The 24,209-nt window shown below is 41.8% G+C and overlaps 2 protein-coding genes across 8 annotated transcripts in view; one reads left to right on the forward strand and one right to left on the reverse strand.

Annotated features, from left to right (window-relative positions):
* The window catches only part of ints13 (integrator complex subunit 13), a 70,421-nt gene that overhangs the window by 11,278 nt on the left and 34,934 nt on the right, over positions 1 to 24,209 (reverse strand). For 2 of the 6 annotated variants that reach the window (XM_061229640.1, XM_061229642.1), the window contains 3 exons: positions 3,430 to 3,609; positions 1,242 to 1,477; positions 688 to 762 (listed from right to left, as the gene is read on the reverse strand). In XM_061229640.1, the coding sequence (XP_061085624.1) occupies positions 688 to 762; positions 1,242 to 1,466 (300 nt within the window). In that variant the 5' untranslated portion in view covers positions 1,467 to 1,477; positions 3,430 to 3,609. Of the gene's footprint in view, positions 1 to 687; positions 763 to 1,241; positions 1,478 to 2,471; positions 2,827 to 3,429; positions 3,613 to 24,209 lie in introns of those variants that run through there. The other 4 variants (XM_061229641.1, XM_061229644.1, XM_061229639.1 and 1 more) reach the window with 4 other exon arrangements.
* LOC133118807 (GTPase KRas) lies at positions 8,983 to 23,877 on the forward strand. 2 transcript variants are annotated; one of them, XM_061229057.1, is made up of 6 exons: positions 8,983 to 9,199; positions 13,194 to 13,311; positions 14,013 to 14,191; positions 14,873 to 15,032; positions 19,328 to 19,450; positions 19,628 to 23,877. In XM_061229057.1, exons 2-5 carry the CDS (start codon positions 13,201 to 13,203, stop codon positions 19,445 to 19,447), a joined length of 570 nt encoding a protein of 189 aa, XP_061085041.1. In that variant the 5' UTR covers positions 8,983 to 9,199; positions 13,194 to 13,200; the 3' UTR covers positions 19,448 to 19,450; positions 19,628 to 23,877. The 2 variants fall into 2 exon arrangements, with proteins under 2 accessions (XP_061085041.1, XP_061085040.1); XM_061229056.1 differs by lacking the exon at positions 19,328 to 19,450.

Consider the following 24,209-nt stretch of genomic DNA (forward strand, 5'->3'; position numbering starts at 1 on the left):
TTCACCCATTCATACACACACTCACACACCAACGGCGATTGGCTGCCATGCAAGGCGCCGACCAGCTCGTCAGGAGCATTTAGGGGTTAAGTGTCTTGCTCAGAGACACTTTGACACAGCCCGGGCGGGGGCTCGAACAGGCAATCCTCCGACTGCCAGACGATTGCTCTTACTGCCTGAGCCAATGTTGCCCCCTCCTTAAATTCCCCTGACGAGCTGGTCGGTGCCTTGCATGGCAGCCAATCGCCGTTGATGTGTGAGTGTGTGTATGAATGGTTGAATGAGAAGCATCAATTGTACAGTGCTTTGGATAAAGGCGCTATATATAAATACCATTTAGTATTTACCATATTCCATCTGGAAATGCTGATTTTAAGACCCCGATTATATCTATCGCACAAGTGTGAGACACCCGCGATATTTGTACCGTGATTCTATCAGGATATCTGAACCATGGAGCCTGTATTTTGTTTACCTTACAGTTACTCCTTGATGTTGACATATTTTACTTGATATTGACAAGTTTTGGGGGGCTAATTCTTGCACCCTTTCCCAGAGTGAAAGTCTGTATTGACAAGCTGAAACTACGAGACACATACAGAGTGAGCAGCATCTTGTGTGCTATCAAAAGAAGGGACCAATTTAAAAGACGACACAATTCTCTCAAATTTTGGATGTTGGCAGTACCTCTTGAGTGTTCTGAGCTTCCTGATTCCAGCTGTTGAGAACGTGGAACTCGGAGTCGCTCACAATGTAGTTCACCTCCAGAAAGACAAGTTGCACATATGAGAATCCTGACCCAGACTTCACAGGGGCGAGCCCCGAAATCAGAAAGTACACAGAGTTCAGAGCAATACAGCCATTTAATGTACAAAGGAAAGTGACATTGACGGCTACATCAACACAGATACCCAGAGGTATACAAATACCCTCCCACCAATTACAGTGTTGGGTGCTGTGCAGGTATCAAGACATTGTCCGTATAAAAAAATATCAAGACAATATACAGTAGAAAAGTTGTACATACCACTGATGCGAGAGTCAAGAGACATTGAGCCTCTTATGTCAAGGCTTGCATTCGGCTAAACAAGTGTTTGGTCTTGGTGTTTAAAATGTAGTTTTATTCTGCACTTTTCACAATACTACTTTTTGCGCAATACTCATCGTGCAACGCTCAAAAACGTGCAGAATAGCTGATATCTGCGCATGCGCGCACTGAACGGACGCTGGGCGCTTCTTACCAGTTTTCTGGTGGGGTAAATGTCGTACAGTATTCTGCAATACTCCATTGAGCACTCCACCGCGCAGGTCCACAGGGATTTGGACACGGGAGCCAGTGGGATCACGCCCTGCGAGCGGTTCTTCGTCAGCAAGTCGAACTCCACCTGCTGTCGACACGATTCGGCCATGTATGGACAGTGGTCCACCACAAAGGCGGTCTTGTGCGAGAACGAAAACATCTTCATCCTTCCGTGTTCTAGAGAAAAATAAACAGCGATTAGATGCATCCAAAAGCAATCGGTATGAGATCTTTAAAAGTTGTGTTATCACAACATATTCGAGGCTTTAATGTGTCATTTTCCAAATGTAAGCCTGGTCGCTTTGAGCTGGAGAGGGAATATTACTGATTTTACTACTTTAAAGATGACAGCGCCGTTCTCAAGTAAAACAAATGCGAAGGGATAATTGGTAGGTCAAATTTAGGTTGGTGCAATTTTGAAGATGACAAAATCTGACTGCCCGGCTGTAATGCAAAGTCTGACCATTGCCAAATTCACTATGCATAATCAAAATCAAAGGTGCACCTACCAAATTGTTACTCCACTAACTGTCAATATTAGTTATAAAAGTTTGTACTGACAGTATATTGTCAGGAAAGGTACACGGCTCGAACCTGCGTCTCCAAGGAAACCGGTGGCAGCGTTAACCACTGCTCTTAATTAATAATGAGCTATTACTATGGCCCATTACAATCAATAGAACAATATACAAATTATGATTTAAATACAATCCACAGTACTTTTGTAACTTAATCGTAAAAGGGGAATATTAAGTAAAAGAAAAGTGGGCGTTGTTCATCACATTAGCATGTAGCTTGACGTGCGCATTCCGGTGGAATGGAGTCGAGAAACGGCCGGCTTGTGCCGAAAGTGCTGCAAGTCTAGCAGCGTTAGATTCATTCTGTCTAGAATATAAACAAAGACGTAAACAAGTCAGGGATTGTTTACGGTAACAATACATTTGTTACAACGAAACGTTAAACAAGTGCATTTGCTGACAAACTTATGTAGCCAGAAAAATCGCTGGACTAACTCAGGTCAGAAAGGTTGGATTAACTCGTTTCCAACATCCTTGGTGAATTCATCTTTTCAGACTAGCTAGCTAGTGGTCGCTAGCCTTTTCCGTTAGCCGCCAATGCAATGCACATTATTGATCCACGAACCTAATGTGAGTTGATAAAATCTACGCACCATTACTTACCTCCGGATCGTGTTAAAAATCAAGTAAACGCTAAGCAGACAGCTTAAACAGCGAGAAAATTACATAGCTAGCTAATATTCTCATTAACTAGCTAGCTTGCAGGCTAAAGCATTTGAAGCTTGTTTAGTCATATCCTTTAAGTTGCAAATTCCCTCTAGATAATTCAGATTTTGGCCGTATCTGGAGATACCAATTCCAAAACTGCTTTGTTTTATCTGGCGTCTCAGAGACTCGCCGTTGACTTAATGTTTCTGCACACCAAGTTTAACCAGAAAACTAGCTTTGTACAGAGTTCCAGGTGGTGTGATATCGTAGAAAAAGGACAGCCACATGCGCATGCGTACGCACGTCCGCCTCTTTTGTGTTTAGTGACGCTACGTAGCGATTACCGTCACCGAGTGATGCACAGGAGTAGTGGAGAACAGTAGTGTTTTGTTGTGTCAACGATACGAATGATAAATAAACACAAATATATTACTGTTATAATGGAAATTACATTTTTAGTTGGAACATAATATCAATAATTCAAAGGTACACATCTGGAATTTATCCAGAGTTTATAACTGGAATTTATTTGTCACTCATAGAACGTCACTTGTCACAAATGAAAAATCCAATTTCAGAGATCAGCCAAGTTGGAACCAAATTTTATGAATTGAGGCCTAAAATAAATATTTTTTTAAATACCAAAAAAGTGCACACATGCAGTCTAAAGCATTTGAAAGATCTGTTTCTCCTTCTTTTGAGTTTAAAGCAGTGTAGATGCCAACATGCATATTATTGCCCTCCAACTGTCACAGCAATAATATCAGCTCATATCCTGATTCACTTCACTAAAATTTGGTCCAGTTTCGTTTCAAAATTGTATGACCTTTCCTTTCAAGGACTGCATTTCTGGCATACTGGAAATACATGCTGAACTATTACTGGACTGTTGCAGTCACATACCCCATCTGGATGTTCTCCTGTAACATACAGACTCTTGTTCAGGTCACAGTGCCCCAACCTCAGACATGTCAGTTTGACAGCATCTCTTCGTTCCCCAGCTCTCTCAGGTGTGAGTGGTTTGAGCGCAGAGCTGAAACCAGGGAATCACAGCCTCTCTGTGTGACTCGACAGCCAGACGGCCTGCTGAGAGAAGGACAAACACACTTTAGAACACATTAATATAAACTAACGGGGCTGTGTGTCACACACCTTACAACACATTCATATGAACTAACACGGCTGTGTGTGTCAAACATATAGCAGTGAGTTACACACCTTATAGCACATTAACTTGGACTAACAGTCTCACAGACATAGCAGTGTGTTACACACTTTACAGCACATCCATATAAATGAACAGGGCTGTGTGTGTCGCATATTGAAAAATATCCGTCACTTTCCGTTTTTGAAAATATACGTCATTTCTGGTTTGGAAAAATACACAAAACTTCCTGTTTTGAAAAATATACGTCACTTCCGTTTTTTTCATAATATACATAATTTCTTACGATCATATTGGTAAATACGTGTGCTGTATTACAACTTCTCTCTGTGTTTGTCTGAATATTCAGTTAAGCACGTTTGTAAGTTCCCACTTTATTCTGAATTTATGAATAATTCTAAGAATGACAGTAGTGTGCAGTGATGATTATACACTTAACAATGACGATTAATACTATTCAAGTATTTATTTCATGTAATATTGGTTAATGTATATGAAAATAAGTAAACTGATAACAATATATTGTGAAAACAAAAATAATAGTCTCTTTTGGAGAAAAAAGTCAATATCTAGTGTGGCCACCCTTTGCTTTGATTATAGCATATTCTTTTTATATCTTCACTTGTTAAACCATTCCATATGAAGTTCATTCCAAAGAGATTCTTTCGACGTTACAACAGATTTATTCATTTTGGTATCCAGCAAATCCCAGATTTTCTCAATCGGATTAGGGTCTTGAGCGGGCCAAGTCATAACTCTTATGTCACCAGATTATTCTTTTCATCGAGTGACCAACCGGCATCATGCAAGGCTACAATGCGGCTACAAACAATCTCAGAGAGCTCTTTCCGTTGTGCCACCGTGTTTAACACTGTGACACTGCTCAAAGTTCATGTTACCTTAAATACTGGAACAACTGACCATCAGAAGTAATTTTGCATAATAATGTTGCTGCAAACCAGTTTAAACAAATAGTTTAGCACACACACATTCATGCTATGCAAAATAAAAAAATAAAAACATACATTTTTCTAAAAAAAATAATGTTTTCAGTTGTTTCTGTTTTTTAGTTATACTATTACCCCAACGTAATTGTGAGAATGATTTTTTTGTTCTCATTTCCTCCAACAGTAATGTTCAATACATTTTCACCAAAAACATTTCAAGAAGTAATATATTAGGACCCCTTTTAGACAAACGTGGTGGTGTATAATCACCACTGCACACTACTGTATAGCAGTGTGTTAAACAAATATGACCGCTTGATATAAACATAAAATATACTTTAATTTTAAAACTTAAATTCTTTGAAAATGAACAGAGCATGTTGCAGGTGCAGGTGCAGGACTTACTGAATTAGTCTTCATGTGATTATATTTGCAGATTCCCAGTCCTTCCCACATCCCCTCACTTCATCTCCATCCCACTCCGCTACAGGCTACTTACTCTGTTATTTTATTCCATTGTTTGGATGACTCTCTCTTACCTCTCCTCCGATGTTTGAATTTGTTTCCCCTTTGGTTCGCTTTTTTTGTTAGCAGGGTTCAGACAGACATCATGAAATAACTATTCTAACTGATAAGGACTTTCCAGTGCTTTTTCAAGCACTATTTCCCCCATTTTCAGTGACCTCGCAAAACAGAAGTAACTGAAATGTGTGCTTGTTCTTGACATCAGTCACAGTATATTTACATGAAAATAGCTCAAAGAGTAAACCATATTGTCTTGGTATTCTGTTATCTATAGAAATATCTAATTTAGTTCTGAACCTTCAACTAGCACAGAAATGCAACTCAAACTTTTGTGCAATCTCCTCAGTTCACACAACTCATTCAAGTTCCCCAAAGAGCCGTGTTCAGAACAACTATCCAAAATATGCAGCACTACAGGTTCAGAGAAAATCAAAAATACCAATTTAAGCTTACAACTGCATCCTTCCCCCTCCTGTGCATCAGCACAGAGCTGCTTCAACCCCTTTCTCTCCCACTAACACACAGGGTCCTTTTCTCTAACATCTTTCTCTTTCTTTCTTTCTCTCTCTCTCTCACTCACACACACACACACACACACAAACACACTTCAAGCTTTCCCTTCCACACTCACTCAAGACAAGAGTGAAAGAACTGAAAGCATATTACATTTGGTCGGTTAGAAAATCAATCAAAATAGTTTCTGATTTACAAACATGAATACCAGCTCCCATTAGACTACCCGCATTGGCCGTCACCATGATCTCAGCTATTGAGTATGTGGCTCCACCTGGTGGTCAGAGTGTGAATGAGACTTTTATTCTTCTATTTTTTATACTCCACTCCAGCACTGTTCCTTAGACACTGGCTGCGTCCGAAACCGCATACAGCATACTAAACATCCTACAATGAAAATCAGCCTGAAATTTAATACGAGCAGTATGCTAGCATGCGGTTCTGAACACAGCCACTGTCTCTGCGTTCGGGCAGTGTATTGTGCCTTTGTATTGACTGTCGCCCCTGTTGCCTGAGTTCTGATTTGCCCACATTTTCTGCTTGCATTTGCAGTTACGGTTACTCTGCAGGTGGGAGACTAACGGAGTACTAAGGCCTGTCTGTGGTTGAAACAGCCCTCTGGTGTCGGAGCCGGCGAGCTGGAGATCAGAGCTTGTGCAGGGACTTCGTACAACAGCTTCAGAGCAGCAGAGTCTCTGACCACTTTCAAACGCACACTGAAGACTTATCTCTTCAGGCTGCACCTTTCCCCCCCACCTCACCACCATGATTAGCCTTGTATATTTATACATAGTTATATATAGATATTGTTGAATTGTATTAGATATTGTATTGTTGAACTTGGGTGATGGCCTGGAGCGTACTGGTTAAGGTAAATGACTGGGACACACAAGGTTGGTGGTTCTAATCCCGGTGTAGCCACAATAAGATCCGCACAGCCGTTGGGCCCTTGAGCAAGGCCCTTAACCCTGCATTGCTCCAGGAGAGGATTGTCTCCTGCTCAGTCTAATCAACTGTACGAGTGTCTGCCAAATGCCAATAATGTAATGAAATGTAATGTAATGGGTATTCTAGCTTCTAGCTGTACAGCAAAGTGCAAATGCATACCGATAACCAGGGATAAGTGCGCTGAAAGATGGAAGATGGAAGTACAATTTTGACTGCTACCTGTACAACAAAGATAAGGACCAGTGCCTATTTGATCATCAGATTATTATTATTTTTTATAAATAGTAATACCGCAACACGCAAAAAATAAACTGCTTACCTAGCCAAACAAAGACATGGAGCAGCTGGAGGAACAGCCGCAGGCAGGACAGCACTGGGAGGAACCAGGGATGAGCCGGTCCGGTAATGGATGGGTTTTAGGGGAATTTTTATTTCACACAGGGGAGTGATGCATAGCGTACATTTACATTACATTTTACATTTTAGTCATTTGGCAGACGCTTTTAATCCAAAGCGATTTACAAGTGCATAGGTTCTTCTACAAGCTAAAGCATCACATCCATAACTAGTAAGCGTCGTGTAGTGGTTAAGGTACATGACCGGAACACGCAAGGTCGGCGGTTTGATCCCCGGTGTAGCCACAATAAGATCCGCACAGCCATTGGGCCCTTGAGCAAGGCCCTTAGGCGTGTGACAAGGGTCGATCGTTTTTCAGATTTCACACCAACCTCTGTTCTTAGTTACTTCATTGGAATACATCCATGTAAAAAAAATCATTAAAAAAAAAAAAAAGAATGACAAAGAAATAAATACTAATAATTAATTCTACATTAATATTTACATGCTCTATTAAAGTGCAGGCATCCATTTTGAGGTCGCAGCAGGTCACAGACAGGGACTGTCAACGTGAACTAGGAGTCTGCAATGGCCAACATCTGCGGGCTGTGAAACCGTGTACACGTGTACTCCAAATATAAAGAAATCCTCTATGCAATACGTTTACCAAAGCATGCATTACACGCTGTATGAAATGGAGCACATTTTGAGACTAGATTAGATTAGATTAGATTATAATGCTAATATTATAGCAGACCAGTTATGTCAGTATCACATAAAACACATGTCTACTGACTTAATCTACTATTTTTCACATATTAAATGGATATTGCATGAACATATTTAGATGGCAATGTTGGAAATGTGAAAGGGAAAACAAAATGTACTACCAGACAGACGAGCATTAACTTCTACCGCAGTTTAAGAGTAGCATATTGTTCTATAGCCACGAAGTGGACTAACAATGGCAGTTTTTTTCGGTTGTCTCATATTTCCCGTAGCTGAAACTTGCAATGGAGTCTAGCTGTAAAACAGAGGTCCAAACACCAGTGATTTGATTTTTTTAGACTTCATAATTACAAGCATCTATAAATGGAGACATCTTTATATCTCATTTTAATTGTTAGTTGTTAATTGTAACGAGCCTGTACATGTCAGCAATTGGGAGTACATGATTTGTGGGACGTTCACAGCTACAGAGATTAAGGCTGCTGAACTTGCTTTGTCAAGAGGAATGGAACCTGGAATGGTGACGTCAGCATGAATCTCCAAGGGAAAGACGTCGTTCGGTTTGCAGGGAAACGGTTTGCCCGTACGCATACTGCAAGTTCTACTGGACGATATTGCTTTCTGTTCAAACTATCTGATACTTTCAGCAAACAACCCACAACAACAGCACCACACAGCCTGGCGCAACCAGTTATTTCGTCATCAGACCTTGGCCCTGGTAACTCGTTACATTCCGGAAGTACATGCAGCTATTTGACCGCGCCCCTTGTTCAACAAAAAAATATAACTGGCATGAGATCGACCAATCAGGCTCTTGCTGTACAATGACGTATTTTTCGTCATGTTCCGGGTGTATTTATAGAGCCTATTTAAACGCCGTGCTGGGCTTACTGCAAGAAACTGTAGTCTCAGACAGTCCATGTATAAATAATAAGCAATATTATGATTGTGTGCCCCCCCTTAAGTAACCATGACTAATAATTACACGGGGTAGTTAGTGGTTACCAAGGTGATCCTCATTTCAGACTTTGATACTTATTTTTAAGCCATTTAAAATGTTTATTTCCAGCAAATAAACGGACATTATATATATATATATGTTTTAAGTTAAGTAGCCTACATAGGCTATTTCTAGGTATTATTTAGTGTCATTTTGCTTGTGGTCCAACATGATGCAATTAACGCCTTTGAATATGTAATGGCCTGCTTTAGAACCTGTATTCTAGAAAATTGTCCCAACATTCGACCTAGGTATTGTCTCTATTTTAGGCAGTCCTTTCTATGAGCCTCGTGACGCCCATTTGTCGGCTCCAGTAGTTATGATAGAAGCAGCCGGTCTGTCTTCAACACACGCAAGCCTGAGTTTATGTCATGTTTCTGTCGTGTACCTTTTATGTACATCCAGTGTCCGGGGATCAGAACTGAAATATTCCTTTAACACAACAGGGTAGAGAAAACGAATGAAAATCGCCGAGCCGACTGGCCGCCCCGCTTCGCTTTCTAGCTATAGGTAAGTGGCATGAAGAGCTTCCTTCTGCAGTAGCTACCCGCCCAGTTTCGTATGAGGGCCAGACGTACTCGTGTAGTGAACTGAGCAAATTGGAGGTAGAAAAGTTGCATTGTTATTTGTTTTAATGCAAACGGGCCGGATTCCCCGTAGCCCAATATTCGGATTATAGGTAGAAACATTGTTTGGCAATTTCACATTTCACTCAAAGATGCCGGGATCGCGCCGTAGAGGACTGTGACCGCACATAGGCTACTTGTTTTCGGTACTTTGGACGCGGAACTGCACACAAAAAGGTAAATTAGGGAGACCTGGGGTTGGAAACGAGACACTCTGCTCAAATTGTATGCTCTTCTGTACATGCACTCGATTATATACGGGGACTTTCGCCGTTCGTTAAATTAGTGTTACGTTTTTAAAGGAATGTGTTAAGTATAACGCCCATTGGTTTCTCATTCGTACACGGCCCTATACCGCAGACCTATGCCGTAACCTACTATGGCGGTGCGCCCTCCAAAAGTATGACTTGGTATGTCAACTTTTTTGGGCTGTAAAGGCTTTGTTTCAGTAAATTGCGGTTTGCTAAACGCACACTACAGGCAAGAACCAATAAACTGCATTAAGTAGTTTTTCTGTATCGTATAGGTTATCGGTCTGCAATGCCCATGTGGACCTTTTCCTGCTTTCGCTCACTGCAGGCTAATGCCACCGAGCAGATACGGTTGACATTGCGATCGGTGGCAGAATTAAATGGCCAGCAAAATTATACAGAAGACCCTCAATGCCGCTTCAAAGCAGTCGGCCTATATCGTGTTTGATCTGTGCCACCAATATCTGATACAATAGGTACACCTAGCATACATGCCTCGCATAGGTCCAGATGCCTGGATATAGTTGTAAATTCCAGCGTCCGTATTCTTCTTTGCTCTGCATTTGTTTTGCGTCACTGGCTGATTTACTGGCTTTTGGCAGTAGTCTTACAATGTAGATATGAGGCAGCAAGCTATGTTACATAGTGTCACATTTGACGTGGTATTATTTTTATTTTTATTTTTTACCTTAATGACAAAGAAATAGTGTCGGAATGTGAGCTCAGAGTAGAGAGTATGTGTATTAGAAACGATGCGAGTTCTAGCACTAACGTGTGGAATGAAACGAAAGAAGCAGCCGACTGACGGGGGTAAAGAAAAAATCCCCCTCGAGTGAGTTTGAATAGGCCTAATGAGTGCTGAAACGGTCCATTTTGGCCTGAAAACGATCCTAATTCAACACGTACCAGGAAATAGCAGAATATATATAGTGATAAGTTGTTGTGTTCACATTTGCTCTCGGAAACACAAAATATTATTTGCTGCTTGAGGTGGAGAAGTACAATGTTTTTGTAATCTAGGCTGCCGTGCAGAGCATTAGAAAACCTTTTTAGGTGCTCAGTTGGAATATTTAGAAATGCACAAAAATGTATATTAAAAAATATTATTTACAGCTTTAGAAAGAAAAATAAATCACAGGTACTGGAGAGGAATGGGGACTGTGTTTTGATGTGCTTTGATTAGACCTGTAGAGAAGCCGGTTTTGGACTGATATCTGGTAATGGGGGTGCCAGCAAGATCCTCGTAGTAGTTGATAATCGGGGTGTGACACCTTGACAGTATCGTATTTCAGCCAACACCAACATGACTTGGTTACAACCTCGGTAGCTGTAGGCCTACCATTGCAGTAATGGTTACAACTCCATAGAATGGAAAGGAGGCAATTTCTCTTCTCTACGTAAATATCTGGAAGGTCTCGGATTTACGCACGCGACAAGAGGCCGTTATTATTCTAGTTGGGCTGTAGCAGAAGGGACGTTTTAACTTTGGAAAGTGTGTGCATGAGCAGACAGCCCATGGCAGTGAAAGGGTCTATCTCCACTGGGTGGAGTGAAAGTCCGAGTCAGCCGTACTACAGAAAGCCCATTTGGTGCTTTCGAGGCAAAGACCAGTTTTTATTTTTTCAAGTTTTTTTTTTTTTTTTTTTGACGTCGTCTCAGTATTTAGCTTGTCGCTTAAGGGAAGGGCAGACAGGTTTTCTTTCACCATGTTCATAATCCTTGAAAGTGGCGTTCTGGTTTAAGTCGAACATTTGGACAAAAACCGTTTGGACTAGACGAATGAACAATCTTAATTTGTTCAGTTTTCTACCGCTCAAAACGGGTGTGTGTGTGTCAGAAAGGAATACCAATTTCACGTTACTTCGCACACACTTTTTGACATCGCGTCAAAAGAGAGAGAACTTTAGCTAACTTATTTGCTGGGGTCCAATTTCAGGGGTTCGTTTAAAGTATAAAGTCCAACCTGCCCCTGCTGTGCTTCAGTGGTGTCATGAAGAAGCATACGCTTTTCAGCATAGGGGGCAGGTCATGACAAGGGTGTTTTCGAAACAGAGAGAAAGATCGGGCCTTTCTACCAAAAAAAAAAAAGGAAAAAAAAGGTGGTTGGCAAGAATAATAGCATGACTAAATGTGAATTACCGGCTGCACATTAAAATCTTCGTTTAGAGGTTTGTTTGCTGTTCTGGGAAATAATGGTCAGCGCTACCGTTTCCCAGAGTTCAGTGCATGCATGTGGTTCTCTTAACGCATTTAGTTGGTACCCTGCAGATAAATTCAAAAGCACAGGGAACCCTCCGCTTCTCTAACCCAACCAAACAAAACGCACTTGTTCTGGGCGTGATCTAACATTGTGTATCCATGTATACACAAACTTCTCCAATGATAATAATTGGCTGGACAGTTGTGTCAAATTCGACAATTAACACAGTAGTCAGCAAAGGAACACATAGGATCAACACACCGTTAACTTTTACGGGAGCTGATATTGTACTATGACCTTTGCAAAAGCCTGATAGGATTTTTTTTGTTTTAACCAAATATCATGAAAACTCAAATAAGTGAGTAATTGTTGGGCTGCCGCAAAGAAACAGAAGATTATAAATGGATTTGTAATTCTTGGGGTTGTTTGGACCGAAAGTTGGCTTAGTGTTTTATTAGGGCTATTTCGAAAGTCAGGCACATGAGCTTTTCCCTTGGGTAAAAATGAGGCGTTGACTATATTCAAAACCTGTTGCCGCAGAGCAGGTTAAAGTGCTACTTCCAGGTGGAAAATAATCCCACGAACACATAGAAGATTGTAGGTTAGTTTGCATTATGGGTTAGTTCTGACGGAATTGTCAAATAGCAAGCGATAATTTGAATTTTTTATTTTTTTTTACCAAGCTACACTACACAAGCGATGGTATTTAGCACACGCTACCTTCAAAAGTGACTATTATTTATCATACACTGCATTCATAATTAACGTTATTTAGCATATGCAACATTCGCAATGATGGTGTGATTTAGCATACACTACATTCACAAGTGCTTTTTAGTGCTAATTTTTATCAGGGACAGTGCACATTAATCATACAGCATTCATAGGAAATTGTGTTATTTAACATAGCCTACACTATATTCATAAGCGATGTTATTTAACATAAGCTACGATCACAAGCGACAGTGTTTTCTAGCATATGCTAAATGCACAAGCAATAGTATTATTAAGCATACATTACATTCACAAGCAACAGTGTTATTTAGCATAGACCTACGTTATATTCATTCACAACTCAAATTACCCACAGCACTTGAGATGAAAAATAAAAGGTCCTAAATTCTTACATTTTATTTGGCTCGCTGCTGTCAGAATGACCCCATACAGGACTTTTGAAAACAAATAATTTTGTTTATTGCTTGTTTACTACCACCAAATTGGACAAGTCGTACAGTATCAGGATGGAAAAGCTAAGGTTAATGAAGATTATTATGAGAAAACGAGAAGATAAATATCGTTTCTTAAAAAATAAAAAAATAAATAAAAAAAAGGCCAAAGAGAAATGTTAGGGCTGGGGCAGGGCAGGGCGGAGAAGATTTTGGGATGCATATGTTAATGCTGAGTGTTCACCCCCCTTGCTTTCACAGGTGAACAATGACCGAGTATAAGCTTGTGGTGGTGGGGGCTGGAGGCGTGGGGAAGAGTGCCCTGACCATCCAGCTCATCCAGAACCATTTTGTGGACGAGTACGACCCCACCATTGAGGTAATGTCTCCCTGATTACAATGCTTTCGTTTGGCTTGTGCTCCTGGGTGTACAACAAACAAAATACAAATACAATAAAAACAAAAATAAAACACACAGATACCAGCCAGATCCAAAGGGCAACACCATCACGCTCACAGTTTCACCACTAGATCAACTCAACACACTGAAACTGATGACTTGTGTCGATTGCAACTGTAGGGGACAGCCTGTAGCATCATGGCTAAGGTACATGACTGGGGCAGCCTGTAGCATCGTGGCTAAGGTACATGACTGGGACAGCCTGTAGCATCGTGGCTAAGGTACATGACTGGGGCAGCCTGTAGCATTGTGGCTCAGGTACATGACTGGGACAGCCTGTAGCATCGTGGCTAAGGTACATGACTGGGGCAGCCTGTAGCATTGTGGCTAAGGTACATGACTGGGGCAGCCTGTAGCATCGTGGCTCAGGTACATGACTGGGACCCAAGAGTTCCAGTTAGTAGTTCAATCCCCGGTTCAGTCCCACAAGAACATCTGCACAGCTGAGCATCCCCCCTTGAGGAAGGCCCACATCGCTTCAGGGGGGGGTTGTCCCCTGCTTAGTCAAATCAGCTAGCCCACGACCAGGGCTGAGTCTTCCCATTGATATTGTCCTTTTTTTGACCGGTTTTGGTGGTTAATTCCCCCTCTAATGGCTCCTTGCCCCTCTCCCCACACAGGACTCCTACAGAAAGCAGGTGGTCATCGATGGAGAGACGTGTCTGCTGGACATCCTGGACACGGCCGGTCAGGAGGAGTACAGCGCCATGCGTGACCAGTACATGAGGACCGGAGAGGGCTTCCTCTGCGTGTTCGCCATCAACAACACAAAGTCCTTCGAAGACATACACCACTACAGGTAGAGAGATGCACCACTACAGGTAGAGACATACACCACTACAGGTATAGAGACATACACCACGACAGGTAGAGACATACACCACTACAGGTAGAGACATACACCACGACAGGTAGAGATATACACCACGACAGGTAGAGACATACGCCACGACAGGTAGAGAGACACACCACTACAGGTAGAGAGACATACACCACTACAGGTAGAGAGACATACACCACTACAGGTAGAGAGATGCACCATTACAGGTAGAGAGACGCACCACTACAGGGAGAGAGACGCACCACTTCAGGGAGAGAGACGCACCACTACAGGTAGAGACGCAAAGCACTACAGGTAGAGACACGCACTATGACAGGTGGAGGCACATTGAGTTTAGAGTTCACCAGCCAAAGAATAAATCAAGACACCACACAAGCATGAATCTGAGCTTTCAAGGAGGTTCAAGGAAAACATTGATGTTCATACCATGAGACCAAACTGCCGTCAAAAACCGAAAGGACCTCAGATGAACAATGTAAAGATAATCACAAGTTTATCGCCGCTCCAAACAGCGTGACGGCTCCTCCCATGTTTTCAATTCTCTGACTGCGGTGTTGTTTTAACCGCGACGCCTCGGCAAAGCAGCCTTACCCGTCTCATCTCCGGAACCTTCCGTGTGTCCTGTCCCCCCCCCCACAGAGAACAGATCAAGCGGGTGAAAGACTCCGAGGACGTTCCCATGGTGCTCGTGGGGAACAAGTGTGACCTGCCCTCTCGGACGGTGGACACCAAGCAGGCTCAGGACCTGGCTCGGAGCTACGGAATCCCCTTCATCGAGACCTCTGCTAAAACCAGACAGGTAAGCGCAAAAAAAAAAAAAAAGCCCCACCCAGAAACCATCGTTCGGTACTTTTCTCTCAGAATACTTAAAGGTACAATAGGTAAGATTTTTGTGTTAAAACATTGTTACAAGACCATTGAAAATCCATTCCGATCATTGAAAAAGGCTCACTGACATGTTGACTCACCCTCAGCCTGTGTTTATAGTCCTTAAATTCGGGTTTTAAAATATGCAGTTAACGGGCCGGCAATCCGTACCGAAACATCGTACAGCAATACAGTAATTCAAGCTCATTGGTTTAAATGATTGCCGCAGCCAATGGCGTTTCATCGTCAGCGCGTTCACAGAGAAGGGGGGGGAGGAATAAACAGTGTTGCGGTTTGAAGGCGTTTGTTGCCGCTACTCCTCTCTTGACAATTACCTATCGAACCTTTAAAAAGAGTGAAGGATCGCTTCCACCAGGTAAAGACAGGCGAAGGTGGCTGACAGAGGCAGCCCTACCCGAAGCCCCACCCAAAACCACAGTTTGGTATGTTCCGTCATTTACTGTAATGACGGAGCATTATAATACTTAAAAAGGGTGGAGCGGTCGGTCAAGGATCACTTTCTCCTCACGAGGAAATGAGATAATAAAAGGCAGGTCAGGTTCGCCAGGAACACATTGCACATTGCTTTTTTTTTTTTAAAGAGGGAAATGCATACAAAAAAAAATTCTAATTTGGTATGTTTAATCTAGCCCTCAGTATAATTGGTATGACCAGTATTTCACGTGTCACAACAAAGTCTGTGTCTGTGAAACACCACATGAAGTGATGTCACTGGCATGCAATCATTAAAATGAAAGGAGGCATCTTGCAGAACTGCAGAACACTGTAATGGCAACAAATTGTTTTCTCTCAGAATCACAATCACAGTATTTGACATAACTGGAGCTTTGGAGTTGTATTCACCCAAACTGCCGCCTCCAGTCATTTTTCTCGGTCCGTTCTCGATAATATAGAGGAAGGGGAGTTATATTGGGGCGATGTCACAGGGGAAAGGGGAGAAGTTAGAGTAGGGTGACTGGTCGGACAAATACTCTGTGATGGACGCTGCAAAATGTGACACTTTGGAAATATTACACAAAGCATGGTAGCGCAGGCTACGTTTACATTGGTCAGCTCTCCCATGTAAAACGTTGCTTTTCAACCTTGATATCTCAGCCTTTTCTAAACCAATCCCAGCGCCATTTTGTAAGTGAGCTACAATCACCATGGGCTCCGCAAATACTACGGCTCGCACCCTCACAACCACCTGTTCTGCTTCTACGTGGCATCACACGATTGGTCGCGTTTTTGCCAGTACTGGAACATGGCTGGCTTTCTCCTGCTGGGGCTGAGATTGGCTTTGACCAACGCTACGCCTCTCCCTCTGGGTGGTGCTGGCTCTGCTGTAGTGTCTCCTGGCCTGTAGTGCGTGAAATAACTGCTGGTGCATTTGGTGGGTGTGTACACTGGCTGCAGCGCCCCCTACTGGTACATGTGACACAAAAAGCACTGCAGATTTTTTCCCCCTCCCCTGTTTCGGGCACAGATGGAGGACTTGGTTTTTGTCACAAACTCAGAAACCAAGCACCTTTTACGCTGTGCAGTCCATAAGTATTTGGACAGTGACACAACATTTTGTGTTGTTTTGGCTCTGTACTCCCAAGCACATTGGATTTGAAATGAAACCGTGAACATTTGTTTAACATGCAGACAGTCGTCTCTAATTTGTTGGTATTTACATACACATGGGCTGAACCATGTCGGAATTGCAGCCATTTACATACTTGGGGACCGAAAGTAATTGGTCAGTTGGTTGCTCAGCTGTGTCTTGGCCAGCTGTGTGTTCTTGCATCATTAGTTCATGCACAAGACGGCTAATAAACAAAGGCTTTGATTTAGGAAAAGGCCTAGGTATGCATTTGGAGACTGTTATGGTTGTCTCTGAACAAGAGGGCCAGTGTCAATGCCAGCAATGCAGGCCATCATGGTGTGGAAAATTACTATAACTTATCTCCGTGATATAGTCAAAACATTGGGTCGATCAACTGTTGGGTACAGTAAGAATGCACTAGTGAGCTCAGCAATAGCAAACAACCTGGAAGACCACAAAAGACCAAATAATCAATGGCCAAATAATACTTTCAGTTGTGTCTGTATTCTATGTATCAATACCTGTTCAATATTTAAAACATAAAATACAAATCAGTAGAAATCATTGCCCTACCATAAGGGGAAAATGATTAATTAATTTTTTGTTTCTGTTTTAACCACTTTACATTTTTTATTTTAATTTAGAAACTTTAGAACTTTATAAAACCACAGGTACTTTTGAAATCTTCTGGTGAAGTATTCAAAAACGTAGTTACTTTTTACGCAAAAGTTGTCTGTCCAAACAGTCACCTCTTGTCAGCTGAGCAGTTCTGTTTTGCTCTCATTTCAAGTTAGACCAGACTGACAGCAGATTCTTGACTTGTTTTAGCACGCGTTGCACTGTATTGTCTGTGCACATTTGATTGTTTACCCCAGTGCAGACTGATGGAAGGTCATGTAGATTCTGAACAGCAATGGTCCAAGCATGGATCCATGTGGAATCCCCAGCTCTGCAGGACCTGTATTTTGATTGGCTATTTTTAATTGGAACACTGCCTTATTTTTCTTATTTTTTTTAGCTCGGTAAAAAGCAGAATCTTTTCCCTTCATTTATCCCAAGCATGGTGCCCTGAAATTGGCTATGTATAAAAGTGCTGTAATTTCTACCAAACTAAAATATTAATGGAAGCTCAGAATTGAATGTGCATATTAACCGCATCTGATGTTTGAGTACAAATATAAAATTATTGAGTATTGAGCCAAAACAGAAAAAAAAATGTGTCCCAAATGTTATGGGGTACTGTATTTGTCGTGCATGGCCAGGTGTTGGTGAAAACAAAAATCTTGGCTGTTCGACTCTTCTCTTGCTGAAATGTAAATTTCTCCCATTCTAAATGAGCATCTGTGGGTTTTGTGATATTCTCTTTGTTTTCAAAGTAACACATGCATATTTTTGTAAAGTAACACATGCATATGCATGTATTGCTTTTGCTGTTGCTACGGATCATAACAGCGACCACAGCTTTCCAGGTCAAATGTATAAAGTGAATGAATTGATTGAATTGTCTGGTTAAATTTAAGTGATTACATTTTGAAATTTAAATTAAGCTGAGTGTGAATATTGGCATCAGTATCGCCATGACAAGGATGTTGCATCGCGTGCCAGAACCAGTTACTGTACCCACACCTCCCTTTGGTGATAGTAGCAATGTGGTTCAGTTTCCCTCCTACAGCTTATCGAAAGATAATGATGAATGGCTATTATTTCATTTGTTTATTTTGCATAGGGCAGTGTTCATGTTCACGTTGAGTTCTTCTGAAAGTGAGACTTACTGTATCTGAATTGGGTGTTGTTAAGTGGGTAATGAAGTCTGCTGATTGGTTGCTGTGGGTAAGCATCTGACAGCGCATGGCAGCTGCACCCAATCAGAGGTTTGGAGAGCTGGATTCACTTTTGATGCAGCTTGAATGTGACTGCTGTGATTGGCTGAATGTGACCAGGGTTGCTGTGATTGACAGAATATGACTGGGATTGCTGTGAATGGTCAAATATGCCTGGTGATCGCTGTGATTGGTTAAATATGCCTGGAAATCGCTGTGATTGGCTAAATATGCCTGGGGATTGCTGTGATTGGCATGGGGCATTGAGATTCTGCTGCTCTGGAAGCTTCTGATGGGTGTTTGACCGTGCGGTCGAAAATGCCGTCTGTTCAGTCAATCTTTCCTTCTCTCCCTCTCTCTGCACTGCTGAAATCACAACTCCTAATGGGTATGGGGTGAAAGTGGGCGCTGTGATTCACGGTTGACGTCTGCCGTCTCCCTTTCCCACCACACGCAGAACAGAAAGGCAGCTACTGACGCAAACACAAAGATTTGACTTAAAAGTACAATTTGTCTTCTCTCAGAACAAGAAAAGACAAAAACTAAAAGTCACCAGTTGAATGCAGGCCTTTCTAGTCACATTTAGTTGGCTAAATAACATTAACACTCAAATCTAGTCACATTTAATAGGCAAAATGACATTACGCTCAATTAGAAATCTCACCTGGAGTGACAATGCCGGGGAACGCAAGTGCGTCTACCTGAGTGTGAGAGTAGCCTAACAAATAGCCTAATAAAAAACGGGATGTGAATTATGTGCCCCCATCCCCGGTGGTCCCAGGTAACACTGCGAGAGTTGTGTTTTTTGCACTGCAGAGAGTGGAAGATGCCTTTTATACACTGGTACGGGAGATCAGAGAGCACCGGCTAAATACGCTAAGCAAGGAAGAAAAGACGCCGCGCTGCGTGAAGCTTAAAAAGTGTGTTTTAATGTGATGGGTAAGTGCGGAAAACGCCGGAAAAAAACGCTGCGAATTCACTGATCTCCTTGATGGCCATCTGTTTTTTGGGGGTTTTTTTTACCGAAACTGTTTTGTTTTTTTCCCCAAAAACTACATTTAAGCTTGACCATTTCCTTCTCTTTAATGACTTTTTCTTTTTTTTTTTTTACCGCAGGGTGTGGACGACGCCTTCTACACGTTAGTGCGGGAAATCCGCAAGCACAAGGAGAAGACCAGCAAAGAGGGGCGGAAGAAGAAGAAAAAGAAGTCGAAGGCGAAGTGCGCGATCATGTGAATAAGCCTCTCCTTTCCGACGAGAAACTAAAGAACACGACGAATAACGACAGCAGAAAAAAATAATTCTTAAAATGTGCCTAACTGAAAGTATTATTTTGTACATTAACACTAAATTATTAACTCCTGTTTTGAAATCAGTGTCACAAAAAAACGGTTGAAGAAACCAAACTTTTTCAGTTGACCAACTGAAACGCAAGCCCAGTTTCCAGTGCGCTGCAGTTGACTAACTGAAATACAAGCCCAGTCTTTACATTCTCTTCAGTTGACAAACTGAAATACACACCCCAGTTTTATGTTTTCTGCAGTTGACGAACTGAATTGCAAATCCCAGTTTTATATTTTCTGCAGTTGACCAACTGAAATACGAGCACAGGTTAGCCAGAGTTCTTCTGAGTGCCAGTGGTGTGTAGCCATTTGCCATGGTAGGGTCGGCAGACCAGTGAAATTTTATCTGCAATGAGGCTGTTAATGGAATCAGAAATGAACCTTAGTGATAGTTTTAAGGGTATGTGTGTGGCATTTCAGACTTGGTGTCGGGTATTTTATCATAATAAATGTGAAAAGAACCTCTGTCTAATGGTGGAGACTGCTTCACTCAGAAAGAGTTTGTCAATGAAATATGGCCGAATAATAATCATAATCATAATAAAGGGGACAGTCACCATTAGCCGTAAATGTAGGACTTGTGGTCGTTGTACATTTGTCATGAACTAACAGGCTTACCAAAGTCTTAATAGAGGCCTCATAATTGGAACTATAATCCTACCCCCCCCCCCCCCCCATATTTATGAAAATGTTTTGTGTTATGCCACAGTAATGGAAATGCTTGATTTTATTTTATTTTTTCCCCCTCTCTTTTCCCAAACTATGTTTATTGAGGTCTATCAGCCCATCGCTGTGAGCCTTTCAAACGGCGTGCCAAAGAAATCTATCCAGTTACACTTCCTGTTCGATTCCTGATTCTACAGGGTCGGGCCAACAGCTAATCATCCCAGGTCGTGGTCAAGAAATCGTAACCGAATTACTTGTGGGCGGAACCTGAATTCCAACGGCTTGTAACCAGCTAATACTCCGTGTAGTCGTAAACCTATTAAGGCTTTGGCAATATGCAATGGTATGGCGCTCTCAGAAAAGGCCTGCATGTCAGTTTTGCTCATTTTGAGAGATTTCTCTTCAGATAGGCCTGTTGAGAGGGGGAGCCAATGGACTGTTCTAGAAAGCATTCCACAAAAAGGCTAATTACTGTGTGCCATAAAACTAAAGAGAACAAGCGCATTACAACTCGTGACCCAGCAGTGCATTTCCCGGTTAGGTAGGAAGTGGAGAAACATATTTTGTCCCGATACTAACTGAAGAGTGACAGTTGAAAAGTGATGGCAGACAGAACCTTTTGTTCTTCTGTCTTTTCATCTCTATATGCTAACCCCCACCCCCCCACCCCCTCATGCTTGTGAAATCTCCAGATATGGCAGGGCCAATTCCGGAATCTTCCAGAACCTCCTGTCATCCTGCTTTCTGTTTGTCGCTCCTCGACCTTGATTTTATTTTCCAAAAAAACCATCTGTACTAGATAGTTCACTTTTCGTTTTGTTTTATTTTGTTCTTGGTACAGGAATCAGATTTTCTGTGTGTAGTACTGAAATTTTTCGATGCTTACAGCTTTGGAGTTACTTGAAATGCATTTGCGTGCTTTGGACCATTAACCATTGTAAAGGTAGCACATTTCTGAAGCCCCTGTCTGTATCTAAAATATCCTACATCCCAATTGAAAACTTGTGCTAAAACTGAACAACAAAAAAAACTGAAAGTGAACAATGTTTAAACTTTGTAAAGATGAAAGAGATCCAACACATACATTTGTTATTATATCTGTAGTTATAATAAACTATATTCAACATTCATTTTGCAGGACTGACTCTGATAGATGGGTAGCCTAGGTCGTAACATGACATTTAAAGTTTTGGGAATCTATGCTGTAGAAGCACATAGACCAGACCTGGGTTCAAGTAGTATTTGTTTTGGATTTTAATACTTCTCTGCATTTGACTAAACTTGCTTGGTGTATTGGAACACAAGTGTAAAGCCTGCCCATTTGCTCTTTGCAGACTCACATGCACCAGGCAAGACCAATAGAGCAAAGAAAAGCATTTGAATCCAAAACCAATGGTACTTGACCAGGTCTGGTATAGGCCAACATGTATAGGACCCTAAATAATAATTTTATAGCATGAGCAAGCCAACAACATATATGTCTGTCCTTTAAACTGACAGAAAGCAGATGGACGGAGCTAATTTGACCAAAACAATAGAATATGCAAATAACGGCTGGTTTTAAATATCGCAGCACTGGTAGCATAAGCAATATCCCGAGCTTCCAAGTGATCCAGTCAATAAAAGGACTGTACACAAGTGCTACGTAGTCACAAGTTCACGCCTGGTTCTTGAAGAACGATGCCCTGCGATTTCCCGCTGATACGCGACAGGTTTTCCCCACTCCACAACACAAAGCGCACGAGTCCTCCTTCCCCGGCAGAGTGCCCCTTAAGACGGCCAAGCTTTAGACTTTCCGCTCAGTTTCCTTCAAACGACCCGATCGAATCGAAAATCCGACGACGGTGGGACTGCACGCCAGGTGATTGGTAATATATCTCACTGTAAAGTTCCCTTACCCTAAAAGTCAAGACACTGGCTGCGTTTGGTTATTTTTTAAACTCTATTGTCGGTGGCACGCATCAACAGATTCGAACAGGATCCAGTTTGGTTAATGTTGCCGTCTTTAAGGCAAAGTGCCAACACAGCCACTCCGAAGTCCTGCGACCTTTTATACTTTACTGACGCAATGATTCAGTACATTTCGCAGCGTAAGAATATGCATGTACAGGTTACGCGTTAGCCTCTTAAATACTCTTATTAATATTGACTGTCACTGCAGTGGGGACAAACATGTAATATTCACTGGCAACAGCACCTTCATACGGAACAGTTCTAGGAGGCAAACATGAGACCTCTTTCTTGTTGGCAATTATTTCAGAGATTAAGTTTTTATATATATTTGGGGATCTCATCGGCTCTTGTTTCTAAGCTTGCATTGAAAACTGCAGATATAGTGCAACTATAAGCACCAATAGACCCAAAGCAAAAATAAATAACTCATGCTAGTGAAGGGACAATTCTCTGCACAACGAAACTGAATGGGGTGACCACATACCGATTTGAAGCAATCGTAGCGTGTTCCGAATTAAAACATTTCGGCTGGTTTAGCTTTCAGACAAACCAGTGATTGACAGCTAATTATAGCGCCACCCAGTATGGGTTCCTGAAAGCTTATTTTCCATTACTAAAATTCTGTATTCAATGACAGAACAATGCCTATTAATGGATGACAAGGTTCAAGGAATCATACCGGAAACTAATTTCTAAAAGTCCAGAAGCATCCTCTGACCTTGACCCAACTGTATCCTGTAACGTCTTATTTCCTCCTTTGAAACTTATATTGAGTGTATTAGATGTATGTTTTTAAGTATGGTGAACCTTGGCCTCATATCAGAGCCCACCTCACACAGACCACCCTCACAATGCGACTGGAATGTGTTGTCGATATCATAACGTAGCCACGACATTGCAGCAACATTGTGAGAACGGTTTGTGTTCAGCTGGGACGTAACACTCCACAAGTTGTTTTGAAATGTTTCCTTCTATTTTAGTCAAATTTTATTTTTGTTCTCGTCTCCATTGAGTTTGTTTTAAATGTGTAATGTTTACCTGGAATGCATTTTAACAACCTTTGTATAGACAATTCTGAAAGGTGCAGTTTGCTTTGTGTGTGTGTGTGTGTGCGTGCGTGTGCGTGTGTGTGTGTGTGTGTGTGTGTGTGTGTGTGTGTGTGTGTGTAAAATTGACTTTCTCCAGTGAAACAAACACTGTTTTAGTCTGGTTTGGAGTAGTTTTCTGGGTGTGAATCTGGAATGGAGATGGGTCGTGATCGAGCAGAAAAAGATTACCACTGTGTGACATCACCCTTTAATGTTTCCTAGGAGTTATGCGGTATGTAGTGAGCTCGCTATATTTTTGTCATAAATTTCACGACTCCTATTTAATGTATAATAAAGAAATGAGAGTAAAATGGCACAGATGGGGAAACATTGCCTGTCTTTTTTCCCTGATGAGACACTTACTTTGGCTTCAGAGGTCGGCCGCAGACAGGCTGAAACACATTAACATTTTTACATTTACATTTCAGTCATTAAGCACACGCGTTGAATCCAAAGCGACTTACAAGTGCGTAGGTTCTTCGACAAGTTAAAAACATCACATCCATGAATAGCAAAACGCGCGTGAACAGCTGTTAACGCACAGACATACTGTCCGTTCTCATCTACGTCGAGTGATTTCCAACATTTCCGTTTGTCTTATATCCTTACAGCCAACATGCCTGTTCGTGGCCACATGCATCACCCTCC

Source organism: Conger conger, chromosome 19 (genome assembly GCF_963514075.1).
Source record: "Conger conger chromosome 19, fConCon1.1, whole genome shotgun sequence".
Taxonomy (NCBI): domain Eukaryota; kingdom Metazoa; phylum Chordata; class Actinopteri; order Anguilliformes; family Congridae; genus Conger; species Conger conger.

Coding starts and splice junctions, on each gene's coding strand:
- LOC133118807 (XM_061229057.1), top strand. CDS start 13,201: ATGACCGAGTATAAGCTTGTGGTGGTGGGGGCTGGAGGCGTGGGGAAG. Junction 13,312..14,012: donor AGTACGACCCCACCATTGAG/GTAATGTCTCCC, acceptor CTCCCCACACAG/GACTCCTACAGAAAGCAGGT. Junction 15,033..19,327: donor CCTCTGCTAAAACCAGACAG/GTAAGCGCAAAA, acceptor TTTGCACTGCAG/AGAGTGGAAGATGCCTTTTA.